This window comes from Vigna unguiculata, chromosome 1 (genome assembly GCF_037176805.1).
Source record: "Vigna unguiculata cultivar grain cowpea cultivar isolate G323 ecotype 2 chromosome 1, ASM3717680v1, whole genome shotgun sequence".
Lineage (NCBI taxonomy): Eukaryota > Viridiplantae > Streptophyta > Magnoliopsida > Fabales > Fabaceae > Vigna > Vigna unguiculata.
In genome coordinates, this window is record NC_140792.1 from 34,331,128 (window position 1) to 34,350,954 (window position 19,827).

Here is a 19,827-nt window from a genome sequence, read left to right on the forward strand (position 1 = left end):
GATATATTTTTCAATATTACTTTCTTTAAAATTATAGAATATATCAAATTAGAAACTAATATATATATATATATATATATTAAAATTAATAAAAATATTAAGTTTTAATTCATTAAAATGAAATGACAATAAAAAGGTTGATACAATAGGGCATAATATATTTGCAATAATGATAATAAGAAAAACTATATACAGAATTTAATAACTATTGAAGAAGTTGGTCCCTAAGGTGATACAAGTAAAGGCTTCACCAACTTCTCCGTAGGTTAAAATAATATTTCCTATCTGAAAGTGACACCAACTTAATGTTTTTCTTGTTTATTTTAATTGGGTCAAAAAAACTAAGTACAAGTTAAAGAAACACTATTCCAAGTTTCCACCCTTGCTTATAAGCTTAATTAATGAAAATTGTTAGTCACATCTCATATTTTTAATCAAAGAGAAGTCTAAATAATCATATTAATCTTCTTCCCTGATATGTATACAGTGGCGGACCTTGACCAATAATTTTGGAGGAGGTAAAATAATATACTCAAAATTCAAAATTTATATATTTTAATTATTGTCATTAATACAATAAAAATAAAAATATAAGTAAATAAATAATTTAGTATAACCATACCTATACAAGAAATCACACATATACAAAGGATTGTCCTTCGTTCTTTCAGATTTTTAAACTCATCAATAATTGAATCAAAACTAAAATTTTTAACTATTTATTTTTCAATGTAAATATAAACACGTTCCAAGGAATTAATATAAAGCATGTTCCTCTAATTGAATAATATGATCATTTGTATCATGATTCAGGATACGTAACGATAAGATATTGAATTTGAATTGTTTTCATCATCACGAAAAACTTTATTTTTATCACTTTAAAAATAAATATATTCTTCTATTCTTCATCAATATATCTATTTCTTTTTTAAGTTTAAGATTAAAAAATAATTTATCATAATTTAATTAACAAATAAAAAATTAAGAGTCACTAAAAAAAATCAATGACAATCAAGTTTCAATTAAAAGATAGTTATGAAAAAACACATAGTACAATTTATTTTCTCCCATAATCATAAAAAAAATGAATATAAGGCTCATGTGGTAAATAATAATGTTAATTATTGAACAAATATTTCAGTATTAAGTGATACAAGATAATTACCTTTTTTCTTCATGAATAAAAAAGAACAAATGAGAAATGAAAGCAAAAATAATAAATTTGTATTTAACTTTTTTTTTCAAAACAGATAAAAAACATGTGAGAGTGTGAAATCATAATAAGTTATGGAAAACTTAAAAATAAAATGAGAAAAAAAATAAAAAATATCTTAATAAATATTTTTATTCTTCAATACATTTGATTTTATGTTTTATAATTTATTAACATTAGAAAGATACCTAATTTAACTTCTATCAATTTTAAATATATGTTACATATAATTTAAAAAAAAATATATATATATATATATATATATATATATATATATATATATAATATAAAAGATGTTTATTACGATCACTTTATTTATTTAATTTATAGATATCAGATGTGAAAAATACACAATGAAAATTTGTAATTAATTGTCAAAATTTATGTTTGATTTATAGATGCCCAATCATAAAAATTGACTTTTTTTTTATTTGAAATATTTTCTTTAAAAGATGTCACATATTACATCAATTAACCTAATTCTATATTAATTAAATCTTAAAGTAATATGGAAAGATATATATAATATTGACTCCTTTACACTACCAACAATTGTGTAAGGGAAAAAAATGCTCTTATTCTCTATATAAAATAAATTAATAATGGGTGGCATATGAATTCCAGAAAAGAAAAAACTATCAAAGAGTTTATAAACTTAAAATACAATGAAATATTTGTTTATAGAACATTTCATATCTTCATTTTAGTAATTGAATTTTTTTTTTATTACTATATACTACTAGCGGGAGATAATCACATGAAGGAAAATACACTTATAAAGTTAACACTAGTGGTAATTATTTATTTTGTGATAATACATGATGTTGAGGTTATATGATGAAATATGTTTTACTTTAATATACAATTTTCTTTTAAGATGTACTTTTTTTCTAAGGTTTTGTTTGAATTAAGGATTAGATTTGTGTAGAGATGGTAAGGAGAAGGGTGGACGACGAGTTTTGTTATTTTATATTTATTATTAGAAAAAAAAATTCAACCTCATACTCAAGTATAATGGAGGGTATTAATTTTTTGTTTCATCCTCATCTCTACTTGATAACAACTATATACTTGTACATGTATTTATACTGGTTTTCTGACTGTTTCAATATCAATTATGAAATAATAAAAAATTACGGTAAAGGTATCCGTATTTTTATGTTGGGTCATGTATCCGTATCCAACATGTATTGTGGATACTTTAGGATATTTTAACGATATTTATCAATGAAGTATCTGATTTATAAAGTAGTAGTATACTACAATAAAAACTTTGAATAGTGACCAAATTGACAACTAAAATAGTTCCAATAAATTATAATTGGTCTCTAAATTGATAATTAAAATAGTTTCAATAATGAATTCATTTTTAAATTGGTCACTAACATTAGGAGTTTTGACTATCAAAATAATTGGTCTCTAATTAGAAAATTTGGATTCACACATTAACAATCATATATTTATTATGTTTCTAAGAATTATTGTACACTTTTCGTTATTCATATATTATGTATCCTATTATTTTGAAAATAAACGTATCGACATATCAGATACATGTTGTATCCGATACACGTATTGTATCTGTTCATCATAGGGCATCATTATAGAGGAGTGTATTAGATATTTGTAATATTTTTTAAATAATAAAATTATTACAAATAAAATTTCTAAAATATAATTTAAATAAAACTACACAATAAAAAGAAATGAATAAAAATTAGCCAGTGGGGTTATTTGCTAGTATAATATATGTCTTAGTCATATTTGTAGATGAGAAAAAGAATCGTTTAAATTATTATCATCGTCCACTTAAATATATAATTATATGGACATGTTCAGATCGATTTAAATCGTAAATTTTACGATTTATATAATATTTACAAGTTAGATCTCACGCAAAATCCAACCAAAATCATAAAATTTTGTAAATCGTCATTTTTTTTTGTTTGAATTTTTTATTGCACTGTCTGTTCATATTCTTTGGTGAATAATTAAAATTTAAAATTGTTATATGTGTTCGGAGTCACACAATCATCTTTCACCTAATTAAATTAAATAATACAATAAAAATTCATTTCTAGAAAAAAAGTTAATACAATTAAAATCTGGTTGTAACACATCACAACACTTCTCAATTAAAATTTAATACAATTATGATTTCCCAATTTTGTAGTCACAACTGGGGATGTCAACGGGACAAGTAGTAGCCCCCTTTACCTTCCCTGTTCGATAAATATCAACCTCGTACCCGTACCCATATCCGTGTGGGTATCCGTTATGCGGGAACTCGTATATTTTTTTAATATCTACGGATATCCACGGGTACCCGCGAGTATTTACAAAAAAATAAAAATAATTACAATATATTTTAGTTGTAAATTCAAATAAAATACAATACATAACATTTATAAATTTCAAACAAAGTCTAAATAACTCATTTAATTAGTGTTGAATGACAATTTTAAAAAAGAAATAGAATTATTTTAAACCTAATTGATAAAAAAAAATAACTCATTGAAAATCAATATGTTAATATTTTTTAATCATGTTTTTCTATTTTTTTAATTTAAATTAGAGTATAGCGAGTACGGATATCCACGGGTACGGGTATCCACTGGTACGAGTATTATGATACCCTTACCCGCCCCGTTAACATGCGAGTATAAAAAATACTCGTACCCGTTATTCGCGAGTATCCATTTACAATATCAATTTTCTAATTGTTGTGGGTTTTATCCGCAGATACCTGCAGGTACGAATTTTTTTGACATCTCTAATCACAATTTTATATAGATCTAAAGCATAATATATTAATAATATGTTAGTATTTATTACTTCTCGTATTTATTAATTATAATATTATTATTTATTATTTATTAATTACAAAAATTGATAACAAAGTGCCCCTTTTAATTTATTAATATTTTTTGAATATAGCTTAATTTATTGATTAATGTTTCACTATTTTGAATATGAGTTATACTCCAATATTATATTTGTTGCACTTTCCGTTAACCTTACACGCTTTTTTCAGTTTTTATCAAATTCGTACGTATAACTTTTCTTTCTCCAATCCAACCATTTTAATCTTTTTTTTTTTTATTTTACTATTATTTAGTCTACGGACTAATCTACTAGTTGACTCAGTGAATTATTCGTGAACAATAACAAACTAGGACTTATTTAATTTAACCGACTAGGTTGGTCCAGTATTTTTAAATGCTGCTTATTCGGGTAAATAAAAGAATCTATACTTTAAGAATATTATTATTTGAATGTATATAATGTGTTTAATTGTTATTTAGTGTTCTTGAAGTAATCATTTCTTCTTATCAATTGTTTTTTCTTCCTATAGGTTATTTTAAGTTTCAGCTTGTCATAAACCTTAATCCTAACTTCAGTTTTTTTAATCTTAATTTCAATTTCTATGTTCTAGTGATAAATCATTGTTTGTTAGCATTGATTAATGGTTGCATTTTGTGTTCCTTGAGGCAGATCCTCCGCAAATATTGTTTATTTCTTACTTTTCACTGCAAAATATGGGTTCTTATCCCTTTAGTAAATTGTATAACAAGGCAAAATGTACTAATTTTAAGTGATGACTTTGCTAAGTGTAGCTCGCAAGAATTTATCCAAATATTTTGCAATAACATCAGCTATAACCTTTCTATAAACACTTTGAATTAGGTGAAAATTCTCCCAAAACATATACTCCAAATCATTAAAGCACATGGAGTGAAACGATTGCATAATAACACAACCTTTATTGTTGAATACAATTTGTTTTTTTAAATTAGCTTATAAGTGATTAAATTATTTTCTTGTCTTTTGGCAAAAAATATCAAATTGATCCTCTTTTTTTCTCAACTTGGTTTTGATATTTTTTAAAAGTGATTCAATTTGGTCTTTGTTATTAATTTTTTATAAACAGAGTTAAATTTAAAAAAATCACAAATTAACTTGTGACACTAATTTTAACGTTGTTTGTGAAAAATAACTGCAAAAACAAAATTGAATTACTTCTAAAAAAACCAAAATCAAATTGAGACAAAAAAAATAAAGAACCAATTTGATTTTTTTTAACAAAAATAATGATTAAAAGAGTATTTTAGTCTAAAATTAACCTTAACAATTTTTTAAAGTTATGATTTTGCTTATAACTTTCCCTAAATATTAAATATAAAATTTTAAAATCAATATAAAGATGGTTAAAATCAACTTTAAAAATTCAAGTACTCATAATTTATAGTTATACTAAATCGACATTATAATACTTTTATGTCGTTAAATTCTCCGAAAAAAAATAATGATTGAAACCTCATTAAACAACACATCTAAGTAACGTGACTTTAACCAATTGAGTTTTCATTTTTATTTTAAAAGGTTACAAAAATAATCATATAACATACTCCAATGACTTTTAGAAAAAAAAAAAATATATATATATATATATATAAATATATAAATATATATATATATATATATATATATATATATATATATATGTCTGTGTGTGTAAAAGTGAAAATATATGTATTATATTATTAAATGATGATATTGTAATGTTATTGAGTTAATATATAAAATAAAATTATTTATTAAAAATAAAGTGAAATATATCAGAAAAGATGAGAGAATAACGGTTGATAAATAGAGAAAAAGAGAAGAAGCAGATATAGACGATTTTATAAAAAGTTTGTAAAAATAATAGTCAATTTTTAAAAATTTAATAAATAATTATATTTTAAAAAGTAAAATTGAAATTTTGAAATGTTGACATATATTGTTATATATATATATATATATATATATATATATATATATATATATATATATATATATATATATATATATATAAACTAATTTTCAACGTGATCTCCAAATTTTTTTGAATTTTTTAAATTACATGTCATATATTGGAAGAATTTTTCAAATTATATATGATAGAAATTAAATTAAATTAAGTATTTTTTTATATTTTTTACAAAACATAATATTAAATATTAATAAATATTAAAATATAAAATTAAATATAATAAAAAATAAAAAATTATATTAAAATATTTATTATTTTCTTTTCTATTGTTTTTGAGTTTCTTATATATTATATTCATTTTCCTCTTACATGATTTCTTTTTTTAAGAAAAATACTTATTATTTTTGTTATCATTTTTCAAATATTCTCTCCCATTCTTTACAAAGAAAAATCTTACTAGATAGTAAAATATTATTTTAATAATTATTATTATTTTTTATCTCATAAGTCTTTTGTATATTCATTTTTTATGAATATAGAAAAAAAAATATTATAGTATATGTTTTTTCATAACTGGTTTATCAAACCATGTTAATCTTTGATAGGGAGAGAAAAGTCAACAACATTTTACTTGATAAATTCGTCTTATTTTAACTTTTCTTATTTTTACGTAACAGAAAATCATTTTCTACAATAAAACATTTTTTTTGTCGACACTATGATTATTTACATTAAAAAAGAAATTGTTGAAATTTTTAGTTCTAATTCAATTATTAATAAATCAAGGATAAAAAAAACGAAAAACAATCATATATATATATATATATATATATATATATATATAACTTTTTTATACTTACCATTATCTATATCATCTTCAATTTGACTGAATTAATAACCGTAATTAAATATACAAATTTTAACTGAATTATTTTGATTCCTCAAAAATATTGGTCAAAATCGATTACTATTCATAACACACATTCTGATCAGATGTTATTTATTCTAAGAGAAAAATTACACCAAAATCTTTTTAATTAATTGAGTTGTTAAGTTAAAATTGAATTAAAGACTTAAATTAAGAGTGTTTATTTTTACTGACTCTTAAAGTAAAGAAATTTCTCTTATATATTATGATAATAACTAACTAATATCAATCAGTTACAAGAAAAATAAATTAAGATTATTGCTTAACGATTATATTAAAAGATAATGGTTAAAAAAAACAAAATGCTAAAAACGTTGAAAATTGCAATAAAGTTGGATTGATAATATTAAAACCCATAATTTGTTAGAAGAAAAACATTTTTATTCTGTAAAAGCTAATGAGATTATACATAACCACCTCACCAAAATGATGCGCGCAAGTAAACGTTCATTGCGTTTGGACGTTGACATAAGTGATTGTCTCCGACGTGAAAATTCAACAGGAAGCATCTACTACTTTCAAATCCAACGGAAAACAGATGCCACGAATCAGTGCTTCAACTTGTTACGTATATTACATAAAAAATCATTTTACCTAAATAAAATAACCTATTCCTTACATATATTTAACAACTTCAATACTTAGATGCTCCTTTTAAGTTAAAATATTAAGTGTTAAAATTAGTTTCTTTCTTCATTATCTTATGCTCTCTGGTCTATGCTACTGCTATTTTCTACACTATATGATTTGGACGTGTTACCCTTAATTCTGATCAAGTTCAATGCATCCAACATTTAATTAAATAATGCACAAATTATACCATTTTTTTTTAATTTGAAAATGATACCATATGGATTCTACATATTATCAATTAGCCTTTTAAGCTGACTTAATTAAAATATTAAACTCTGGGCCACTGTATATAAAGCACACTCCTTGTCATCTCCATTTACTTTGCTCCAAAATTCTTATTTTATTTATTGAGTTCTTTTCTCGCATGTCTACTAGTATATAATATGAGAGTATTAGATAAGTTCTATTATTTTTATATTCTTTGATTAATGAAAAAACTTTTTATTTTTATATTCGATTGTGACCTGATCCACTTAACTTCTGCCACAAGATAATTGTGCAATCCGTAGCAATCTCTCGCTTAAAAATTACCCACCAAGAATCAAACTCATAATCTTGGCTCTGATACCAATTCTTAGGATCAAACGCTTACTACTATGCCAAAAATCATAGTTAGTCAAAACGTAACTCCTTTTACTAATAGCGTAACAGTCCAAGCCACATTTGATTATGACTCAGACCATTTGATCTCTATCACGGAACAATTGATATCACCTGCAACACAACTAATAACAGACAAAAAAAAGTCAGAATAATTCACAGATTCTGATATTAACATTTTTGACACATGAAAATGTAACATTTGAAGTATTCGTATATACCTCCAATTGGCAAGGGGTTCACACGATGAGAGCAATAGTTCCATTAATTTTTTTCTAATGTAAACTATGAAACTTTTTTTTCTGCAATTGCTTATAAAATAATAGTTTTACCTGTAATATTCAGTTAGTAGGTAACTGGCTTCTTAAATATATAATTACAATTATGATATTATTTGATGAGTTAGATTAGAATGTCAACAAAGGGCATGGTCTGCATAACCTTCCATGCCGGAAATAAGTGATGTTATTTTCAATATAAAAGGTCAATGATCCATCCCCATTTAACTTAATGCCAAGTTTTGAAGTCATCATTGTAATCTTAATTCCTCTTTTTGAAGATGAGTAATATATAGCATAGCGACATGACAATAATGTCTAAACCTAAACTTGTTGGCACCATGTAGAAACTAAACCCTAGATGAACTTTAGTTGGTATCGAGAAGAATAGATTATTTAGTGAAATCAAATTAACCTACGTATTCCTTCAACTTCTATTGTAAAATCCTAAAACAAAACCAAATTTTGACAAGGACTCACTGGGATAACTTCAAAAACTTGGTTGTGTTCTTATGGTTATGGTTAAAGATTTCACATTCACTAAAAATAAAATCAATTTTAAATATATCTTTTTCATCTCAGTTTTTCAAACTAATTTTAGGAATCTTTATTACATTATGTTATATCTTTTAAAAATTGCTAAATTTAGCCCAAAAAATGTCAATATTTAATTAATATAAATTAGTTTTATCAGTACGACATATTTATCAGTTTTTGTTGATAATTAGTTTAAAAAAAAAAACTTGACTACCCTCCTTACTCACGTTATTCTATCTACAAAAATTGAACCATATATATTGTTGGAGAAGATGAGTCCAACTCCATTTATGTATCAACAATTTGTTGACTTTAAGATGAATTTGGTTGAAAGGATAAACAAAAATAGAACTTACTGTATTAATTAATTCTACTTGCGATTCAATATTTTTTTTTCACATTTTTTTCTCAATTTTTCTTCGACAAACAACTTTTTATTTTATCTGCATACTTTTCTTTATTCAACCTCTACCAGACAAAATGAATGTTTTTGAAGCAGAATGGAGAAAAATAAAAAGATGTCAAATTTAGCATAATCTGCTCCATCTATGTGTTGGATAGATCCTAAATCTATGGAAAAATAATGAGACCAATTTTCCATGTGAATTAAAAAAATAAAAATCTGAAGTTTCCACAGTGGTTCCTTCAGCTACCCTTCTCAGTTTCCAAATATAGGAAGCATTCATTTCTTCTGTAACCATATCAAATTTGAAGACTGTGTTGTTCTCATATCATTTTCAAGACAGATTCTTATCAAGATATACATCACCTTTACACACTACAACACAAATTTTATTTGCTAATTTTAACTACAAATTTAGATTTAGGCTAAAATCCTTTTTTTTTTTCTAAAATTTATAGGAAAAATTCAATTAGATTTGTAATTTGTATTTTCTGTAATTAATTTTTTTAATTTTGAAAAAGAATTTAATTTGATTATTTTTATTAGATTAATGTTAACATTTATATCTAATATTTTTATTTTTTCGATTTTTATCTAACTTTTTTTACATATTATATAATATTAACTTAACATCTGACAGAAAAAATTATAAAAATCAAAAAGAAAATTTAAAATATTATTAATGAATACATGAGTACGGACAAAAAATGTCAATCTAATAAAATTAAATCATTTTTCAAAATTAAAAATTTTAATTGCATATAATAAAAATTACGAATTTAAATAAATTTTTTGAATAAATTGAAGAGAAAAAATTAGTCTTAGATTTGTTACAAAATCTGAATGAAAATGTGTGCGCATTTAGAAATAGAATTTTTTGACCTTACACGTGTCATGTTTGTAAATCTTGTTCAGGGATGATAATTATGATTGGTGAACCTTGTTTTTGAATTGTATTGTTGAATAGAATTGGAAATAAGCTTAAAAAAGAGAAAAGGGAAGAGAAAAGGGAAGAGAATAGTTTGTGCGTGGTAGTATCCTCTCTATTGTCTTATAAAGAACTTTAAGTATTTTCCCAGTAAATTATGTATTTTTATTTTGATAATTAAATAAATACGATTCGTAGTAATTTTTAATCCATTATGATAATTAAATAAATGCGATTCGTAGTAATTAAATAAATGCGATTTTCAAAACAAAGAAAAACTTAACCACTCTCTTTAATTTTCTAAACTAAGATTTAATAACTTATCATCAAATCACTTCTTATGGTCTCCATATTACGATATCTTTTCTGAAAACCTTTACCGAGTTTTGTTCCAATAGTAAAAAGAAAAAATTAAATTAAAAAAAAAACTAAAACTCTAATATATATCTTTCACATAACTATATTTCAATTACAATTTATTTAGAAAATCTTTTAAAATAGAAGTGGGTGAGAATCTTCCTAAATAGTGAGTATTTTTTAGAAAAAACTTTCCAGAAATTGATTTAATCCATTGCAGAAAATAGAATCTGGAATGATGGTGGCAGAAAGAAATTTAATGGGGGTGCAGAAAGTAACAACCGTTCTTTTATCTAAAAACATGGAATGGGCCTCTAAGGAATGCAAAAAGAAAGTCCCCCATGAACGAGTGGGTTCTAACCCAACATAGGAGCTCATATTGGATCACCGCATGACAGAGTTACCATTTTGGAATTCTCCTTTGAAATTCCGAATATTTAATTTTTTTTAGAATAATTATGAAACATGTAATTTATAAATTCTTTAATATATTTTGAATAATATTTTCAGAAAATTGTAGTAAGTTTATAAAACAGCCTTTTTTTATTCCTGTGTAACAAGGGGATAGAAAAAGAAAATAGAAGTAAATTAGTGTAAATAAATATAAATTTTTTAAGAGAAACCATTGTAGTTATTAAATTATATTTTTTTTTTCTCAAATAAAATATTTTAGTAATTTCATTTTTTGTTAATAAAATAAATGTTCAGAAAAAAAATAACAAACAAAAAAAATAAAGAATTTACATTTTTTTTTCTCATATAAACAATTGAATGTAACCGTTATAAAATTAAATATGTTTGTAATCCTAAATTTTATGTAAAATTAGAATTCGTTTAAATTTTCAAATTTAATACATTTTATTTTTTAAATTTTAAAAATGATAAATATATATTTTTTAATTCAACAATGTTCAACTTTTTTTATCACTTAAATAATTTTGTTGACATTTAAGTTGGAAGTTGGAATGTGTCAAACATCTTAATCAACATATGACGTAAAAAAAATTAACTCAATCATATTAAAATGATTATATTATTTATTTTTAAAATTTAAAAATCAAACCGAATAAGGTTCGAAACATATACAAAATTGAATTTCACTTTAGAAATTAAGAATTAAGAATATATTTGATCTAAATTATATAAAATTGTACTGAAATAAAGAAATAAAAGAGAAATTGACCCAAACAAAATTATGCTGAAAATTATACTTTTTATTTCAATTAACTACACTATATATTCCTAAAGTTGAATTATTTTAAAAAAACTAAATAATTTAGTTATCTAAACTACGTTTTCATTAAAGGTGCAAAAATGAGTTATGCAGCTAGGTGTTTCACCCGATATTCCTGTTAGTCTGGCCAACTTGCCTTTTATTAAGTTCAATGTTCTTATCATATTATTTCTTAAGATTATATTATTCTTAAAAATCAAAATATAAATATATTTTATTTTATTTATAGAATTAATTTTTTAATATTAATAAAAGACTATATTCAAATAAAATTCAAATTAAATTGTTAAAATATTTACCTCCTCTAACTAAATTGATTTATTTTAAAAAATTATTTTGTTCTCTTTTGCTTGTAAGTAGCCTAACAATGTATTTTTAAAATAGGAAAAAACAAAAACCGACGACTCGTGGACAAGAACTTATGATAAAGTATGAGATGATAATTGTTTTGAGATAATGTGTAGTATTTTAATGATGAAAGAGTTTTGAGAAAAATTCTTGATCATGGTGTGGTTAGTGTATGCCTTGATATAAGAGATGTTTAGATAAGGAAGGTATTCTTAACTCTTAGTAATCATTCACACTCACATAGAGTAAAGTGATTATATGGTGAGAGTGACAGAATATCCTAGTTTTGATAAGTGTTTGAGCCTGAGACATACTACAATTAATCTTGTAATTGATTGAGTGATAATCCCTTGTTAGTTTGAACAATTAAAAAACATTAGTATTTTTAAGTTAAAAAAACTATGTTTATATATATATACTCATATTTTAAATTTGAAAATCAAAATATATCAAAAACTTATAGATATGATGATGCTAACTAAGACTCTAATTTAGATGAAGCAAAATATGCTTAAGATTGTGACTTGTATAAATAAGGTGAAAAAAAAAACCTGTGTGTATAATGATACTTTTGATTGATATGGATTGTTATGAATGATATGTGTAGATAGTTGTAATTATTTGTTCACAATGGGTTCAATTATTAAAGAAAAAAGTGACTTTATATGTATCTACTTTTAACATAAGTGTAAGTTTGTAGGAGCATGAAGAGAAAAGAAGAGAAAAGCAGGAAGAAGTGCTCCATGTTGCTTTGTTGGGGAAGAGTAAAGTTGAGTGGAGTGGAGTAGGAGTACAAGAGCCACATTTTGTCCATACATGTACTTTGACCTAAAAACACAAATAACTTAAACTAATTTACAGCATGTAAAGATATGAAAAAGAAATAAACAAAGATTTCTTTGAAAAAAAAAGTAAGAGATGGGTAGAAGAAACAAAGAGGAGAGAACAACAAGTCCTTCCACGTCTATAAAAATCAGAAACTGGAAAAGACATATAAAAAACTAAGTTAGAAATAACATACTTAAAATTATTCTCATTTGAGTTTATGTTGCTTCTTTTGTTTAAAGAAGTTTTTTAGGTCATCTAAAACATGTTTAATTTTGAACAATAAATTATATGGAAAAACTTGTGAATGAAAAGAGTTGAATTTTAGGTCAAATTGAGTTTGTTTGTGTTTTGTTGACATTTACCTATTATGCTTAAGAAATAAGTTAGTCACTCCATTGGTATTGAAATAGGGATGTTTAGTTTTTTTTTTTTTTTTTTACATGCCTATATTGCTTAAGGGACAAGTTATTTGTGCAATTAATATTGAAATAGGGAAAAATTATTTGTGTCACCAACTCCTTAGTCAACTCCTCATATATTGTTCAAGCAATAACATTTAAATGGTAAAGTGATCATTGGTAGTTTGAATGAGAAAGGGCAAAACTAATTCTTTATGTTTTTAAATTGAAAATTTTGTTTGAATGACTAATGATTACTCAATAATTCCTTGTTTGAAAAGATGTGAATATTTACGAATTACTAAATTGAATTGTTATGATAAGATGTTTAAATTTAGTATTACTAAGTTTATGATAACCTAAGTTATATAAGTAAAAGTAAAAAGGTATTGGAAATCAATTTAAACTTTTGTATACATTATTACTCTATTATAAGAATTTGCTAGGTAAGATCTATACCATAGTGAATACAATTGTTAAACGTACAAGAGATATACCCAAGTGTTTATGTTTGTGATATCTTTTAAAGGCAATGGAACGATTGATTAAAATGTTAAGTTAAATAGCGTGATTTTTTTTTAAATAATTAACTTTTCCTTTTTTTTATTATTATTTTGTAATTGAATGATCATGTGAGAATAAATATCTTTACTATGAATTAAGGTGTCAATTATAACAAGAAATAAATATAACACTAAATAAATGTTTATTAAGGATGACGTTGATGCCGTTAAACATGCTATTGGATAAGTTTAGCTGATTTTTATATATCAAGCTGTTGTAATTAAATTATATATTAAATATAAGAGCAGATATGTTGAATCTGATCTCTAAGTGAGTATATAATTAATCTCTAAGATATTAAATCATATTCTTTAATAAGTTGAAAATTTATACATATTCCTTAAAAATAAATTCACGTCGCTACAAAATAATACGTTTCCCTCCGTATATTCTAATTTGTAATCTTTTTAAGAATTAAATATGTTTTGTATCTTCTAATTTTTAGTAAAAATTAGTATTAATTTTTTTTGAAAATTAGAAATCAATTTACTCACTCAATTACGTGAATGTCTGACTTTAATCTTTCTAATCAACTTTTATTAAATTTTTTTAATGTTTGCATTTAATATATATTCACTTAATGTCAGTTCAAAAACATATTTAAAACGTTAAATACACTTAAAAAAATGTAGTTTAAAAAATTAAATTCACACATTTATAAAAATAGGTAGTAAATTGATTCAAGATTTCTAAAAAAGATTAATACTAATTTTCACTAAAAGTTAAAAGACAAAAAAACATATTTAATTATTTTTTTTAATCACTCAAAAATTTGCATTTTACATGTTTAACAAGACCAAACTTCAATTGCTATCTTTTTTTCTGTATATCTCATTATATTCACTCAAATGGAATAAATATCTTGAACGAGAAACAAACAGTTACGTCAATATCAAAATATGAAATTATACATGTTACCTGTAAAAATATCCAGATGCATAAATAAAACAAATCTGTAGATAAATACACACTCACACTTGGTTTTTGTAATGTAGCAATCATGTAAAATAAATTTAATAAACAGATTTCGAATCCTATTTACAAACAAGTGAATCCAGCTATTGAACCATCAAAACATCTTTCGCAAAAAAATAATAGCAGTTCAAACAATTGGCCAGAAATAAAAGAAAGACCCAATTATTGCGGAAGCATTCATGTCTGTCCTCTGATAGAATTATTGTCCTCTCAGACAAAAGTAGTAAATAATCTCTAATAACAAATAAAATATTGCACATCAACATACACACATACACTAACATGTACAGTACATACATTATAATATGTAACTTGTTTATTTTAATGTTGCGGTCCAAACAAATGTCATAAAACAACTAATTTATGCATCTTTATTTTAGTATCACAATGAGAGAGATATCTTTGCCCACATGTATTCGTTATCTATCTTTATACAAAAATACCATAGTGTAGTCAGAACATTACAGAGGTCCAAATCATAGACTATAAAAAATGTTCAGAAAACTCCATAACAAGGTCTCCATCAATAAACAAAAACAAGTAGTAACATAAATCAGTAATCACTTCACCTCAATATCAGAAACCATTTGAGGGGGTAGGGTAGGTTCAAACTCCCATTTGAGAAACTTCACTGCATCTGATTAAACACCAAGTTGATTGAACACAAGTTAATTTCAACTCACAGCCTACAAAATTACAAATTTAACTACTACCACGAAGTTCAAAAGTTCAAAAACAGAAAATCCTATGACATAATGAAATGCAAATCCACAAAATCTGGTGCTGAACAATGAAAGCAAAGCAGGTTCCATATGTAGTTTGTGCAGTATCCATGAATCAGAGCATGCAATCAGTTCTTGCAGGCAGTCTTCTGAAGAAGTTGAGAGGCACCGAAGGAAGCTTGTGGCGGAACCTGGGGTGTCTCAATACATAGATTCCAGTGAGAAGTGCCACAACCTGGAATGGAGTGACATAGAGAACAATGGCAGCAACCAGACAGAAAATCACAAAGAGTGCAGTTGCTCTTGGGTCCCTCCAGCTGAGCAAAGATTGCAGCCTCTCCCCTTGTGTGGCCAAATCACCAACCACTGTCTGAATCCTCCCAGCAATGCTTCTAAGCCGATCATATCTCATTCTCACGATGTCTGAATGTCTGGTGGTTGGGAATGTGTCAAACTCTTCATCAAGTTCATCTGGGTGAGCAGAATCTGCATGAGAGAGACGAGTGTCCATGTGAGGAGGGTGTCTTGGCCTCCATCTATAGTACCAAACTCCAATCAAGAAGAGGTATAGGAATATTGTAGGTAAGATAAGCTCAGGGTACATGACCAATATTATGAACAGGATATGGATCAGAACTGTTGTGATTGGATTTTTCCAATTGCAGATTTGGTCAAACCATTTTCCTACAGCTATTAGTCCACTCAAAACTCCCATGATCCTGAAAAAGTTGGCCTTGCTTCTTCTCATGCTCCACATGTGGGAACCCACATCCAGCATATATTCCACTATCTCCTTTCTCAAGGGTGGCTCCGCACGACTCAGTCTCATTGAAACAATCTGAGTAGCTTGATGCCTCAAATTGTCAAGCTGGCTAACAGTTAGTGGGTGAATATAATGCATCTTAGGCAACAAAGGCAGTGAATACATGTGCATCATGTTAAGCAAAGAAGAACAAGTAAACCTTACAGCCAAGTGGATTTCACCCATTTTCTTCACCCCATTTGGATGAAGAACTAGAAGAGGATACGAATGTGTATACACACGGTCAGTCTCAAGGGTGGAAAGACGGATTCTTACCTTCCCAATTTTCGAATCTTTTGCTCCTCCGCCCTTATCACCACCATGCAAATGACAGTTATCAAAGACACCGATTGTAATCACAGTGCAAGGATCAAAAACCTCCCAAGTATATTGCTCATTCCACCGGGGTGCAAAGCTATCAATGATTGTCCTTGTCCTCACCCACTTCTGCCCATACTTTGCTACACAATATGCATCTGTTGTTCCCTTACCATCTTTTGTCTTCATTGGCATCAAACCCTGAGCATTCAATATCCCCAGTTCAAGAACTCCAATGCTGGACTTCCACAGCTGTTTCGCAGTTGGGCGAAGATCACTGCTGTAGTGAGTCGATTCGTCCAAAACATGATAACCACCTTCCAGACAGATCCTCATATGAATCTTGCTTGAAAACTTGATCTCCTTCTTCTTTTCTCCTTCCATTATAACAACGTGCTTTTCAATGTTATACCACTTGGTATTCACAGGTTTGTAATCCAGTCTCCGCTCCACCATCTGTAAAGGAATTGCACACCTCCCAAGCGATTCCTCCTTGTTAGGGGCAACTCTGTCTTCCACACTCAAAATCAGAGGCTCCTCGAATGGTTCAGCAGCCACAAACATCATATCCTCATTCCACATTGGATTGATGGTCCTGCTCTGAGAGATTCTAGTCCTCAAGGTCTGATTTCCCAGAGAAGCCTTAACAAAAACTTCAGGGTACCTACCCTTGTCACTCGGCTGCAGGTCTTGCGCCTCTATCACATTAACCCTCAAATACCAAAGCTTAGGAGACAGATACACCTTCGATCTAATGTTGGCAAGAGCATCAGTCCCACTAACCGTCGCAGCATCGGAGTGCCATGCTTCGGGAAATGCTTCATCAGCCTGTGTGCCCATCCAAACAGCAAGCATTAGCTCCCCCTTTGCCTTATCACCCTTCCTATCCTCCAATCTATACCACTGCGGCGCGAGAGGACTATCCGGTGGAACACGCTTTGGAACCTCATTCAGGTCGAACAACACCCGACCGATGAAATCATCCCTCACAACATCCTTATCCTTCACAGTCACCTCCAGAATGGAAGCCTGAATGCGGTCCTTCGAGAAAGCAAAAACCTGGTTCCATTCAGGATTACTCTTCTTCTCGAAGTGCCGTGTGGTGCCTTTGTAGTTCCCCAACTTCACTTCAGTATAAGGGTCACAACTGCCGGTGACATCCTTTGCAGGTAAATCCTTAGCCTTCACGACCCTCACGTAAAGGTACTGCATTTGCTCGACAAGGTCATATGTGCTTGTAAGCTTGTCGCCGGAGACCTTTCCCCCACCAAGGTGGGGCTTGGTCTCCTTCAACAGAAAATCTTCCGGTGGAGGCCTCTGCATCTTCTGGCTTCAAAGAACCCAAAGACCTTTTTTTTTTCTCAAAATAACAACGGAAGCTGTGGCACACACAACTATTTCAAATCTTCAATGTTCCACACTTCCTTCCACTCGTAGGAAGGAACAGTTGTGCTTTAAAAGAAATAAAAGCACAACGGTTCCGAGGAGCCTAAAAAAGAGAAACACGGTCAAATAGCCGTTACAGGCTGGCAAATCGAGTAGCCTAAATATTTGGGAAACTTTAAAACACACAAACCACACTAGTTAAGAGAACTCAAATATAATAATTAATGCATAAATAAACAGAGTTGCAAGCGTAGATCTACGATAACACCATGTGTGTGGAAGGTTAAGATTGTAGATCGGACGGATTGTGTTTAGTAAAAGCACAAAAATCACGAGACCAAAACGTACTTTAATCCATAAAATACGGACACAAAAATTCTGAACCTAGATTATCCCAGGTAGCTGCCGACAGAATGTACCATGAAACGAAGGAGTTCCACTCAAAAGTTTCACACTTTCTGCATTCTGAGACACTCCTTCAACAACTTATTTTCCGGAAACAAACATCACCATCGGATTACCTTTACTTCTCTAGTTTCAGCACTTTCCACACCACCCAACTCACCCACAGAAATTTTAACCAAAAAAAAACAAGAAAAAAAAAGTAGAAAAAATATCTATATACTGATCATACGCAGGTTTGTGCTCCTCTCATTCTGAGAGATTTTACAATAACTTTTTTTACCGAATGGGTGCTTCTAGTTCAGCAAAAAGAAAAAACCTTGAAAATTTTGGGTAGCACCCAACTGGTGGAGTAGAAGAAGAGAGAAAGATAAAGGAGGGATTTTTAGATTTAAGAAGTACAATGCTGAGATGTTGTTACCTTTGAGAAGATGGGTTTCTTGAGAAATGGGGATGGGTTTGTTAGGTTTTTTTTCAAATAAAGCAGAAAAATGGTGGTGGTGTCTGTGAGATGGAAGAGATAAGGGTGAAGGGTAAGGGGTGAGGGTGAAGAAGAGGAAAGGAGAAAAGAGGGTGTGTGCTTTTTGGTTTTTGGTTTTGCGTTTGGTGGTGGTGTGGGGCTAGGATCTAATGAATCTATGCAAAATATACACAGAAGTTGCCCTCTTTGCTTTTTGCACAGTGCTGGCTGGACCTCTGTTGTTGTACAGGGTGGTGGAGGGGCGGTGGACCCGCCTCAAGCGTGCCAACCAATACGGTCGGTACTCACACGTGTGTTCGCTTCCCTAAGTAACTCCATCACAATTCACTCATATCTGTTCATTTTTCTTATTTTACTCTTCATTGAAAATAAAACGTCATATTTATTAAAAAAATAGTATTTGAAAATAATTTAGACAAAAAAAAATTAATTAATTTATATAAAATAAATTAAAACTTATTACTTTTAAATGTAAAAATTTTAAAAATGTATATTATTTTAAATTAGAAAAAAAGGTACGTAAATTTGAATTCTATTTCTTGTCATTTAAATAACATATATTCAAATGAATTAAACAAGTTTGAGTGCAGAAGGTTAATTTACAATTCATTAAAAATATCTTAGTTAAAGTTCATTACTGTCTAGTCGTTGTACTTTAATGAATAGCTCTTTCACATCTTAAATTTATGATTACTAAGCCTTGCGAAAGATAAGAGGTATTTTTTTAGTTATT

The 19,827-nt window shown here is 27.5% G+C and overlaps 1 protein-coding gene across 1 annotated transcript; it reads right to left on the reverse strand.

Annotated features, from left to right (window-relative positions):
• Positions 1-15,600: 15,600 nt before the first annotated feature.
• Positions 15,601-19,281, reverse strand: LOC114177460 (FT-interacting protein 3). The gene is made up of 2 exons (XM_028062810.2): positions 19,035-19,281; positions 15,601-18,314 (listed from the first exon to the last, which is right to left on the reverse strand). Exon 2 carries the CDS (start codon positions 18,146-18,148, stop codon positions 15,821-15,823), a length of 2,328 nt encoding a protein of 775 aa, XP_027918611.1. The 5' UTR covers positions 18,149-18,314; positions 19,035-19,281; the 3' UTR covers positions 15,601-15,820.
• Positions 19,282-19,827: the final 546 nt, after the last annotated feature.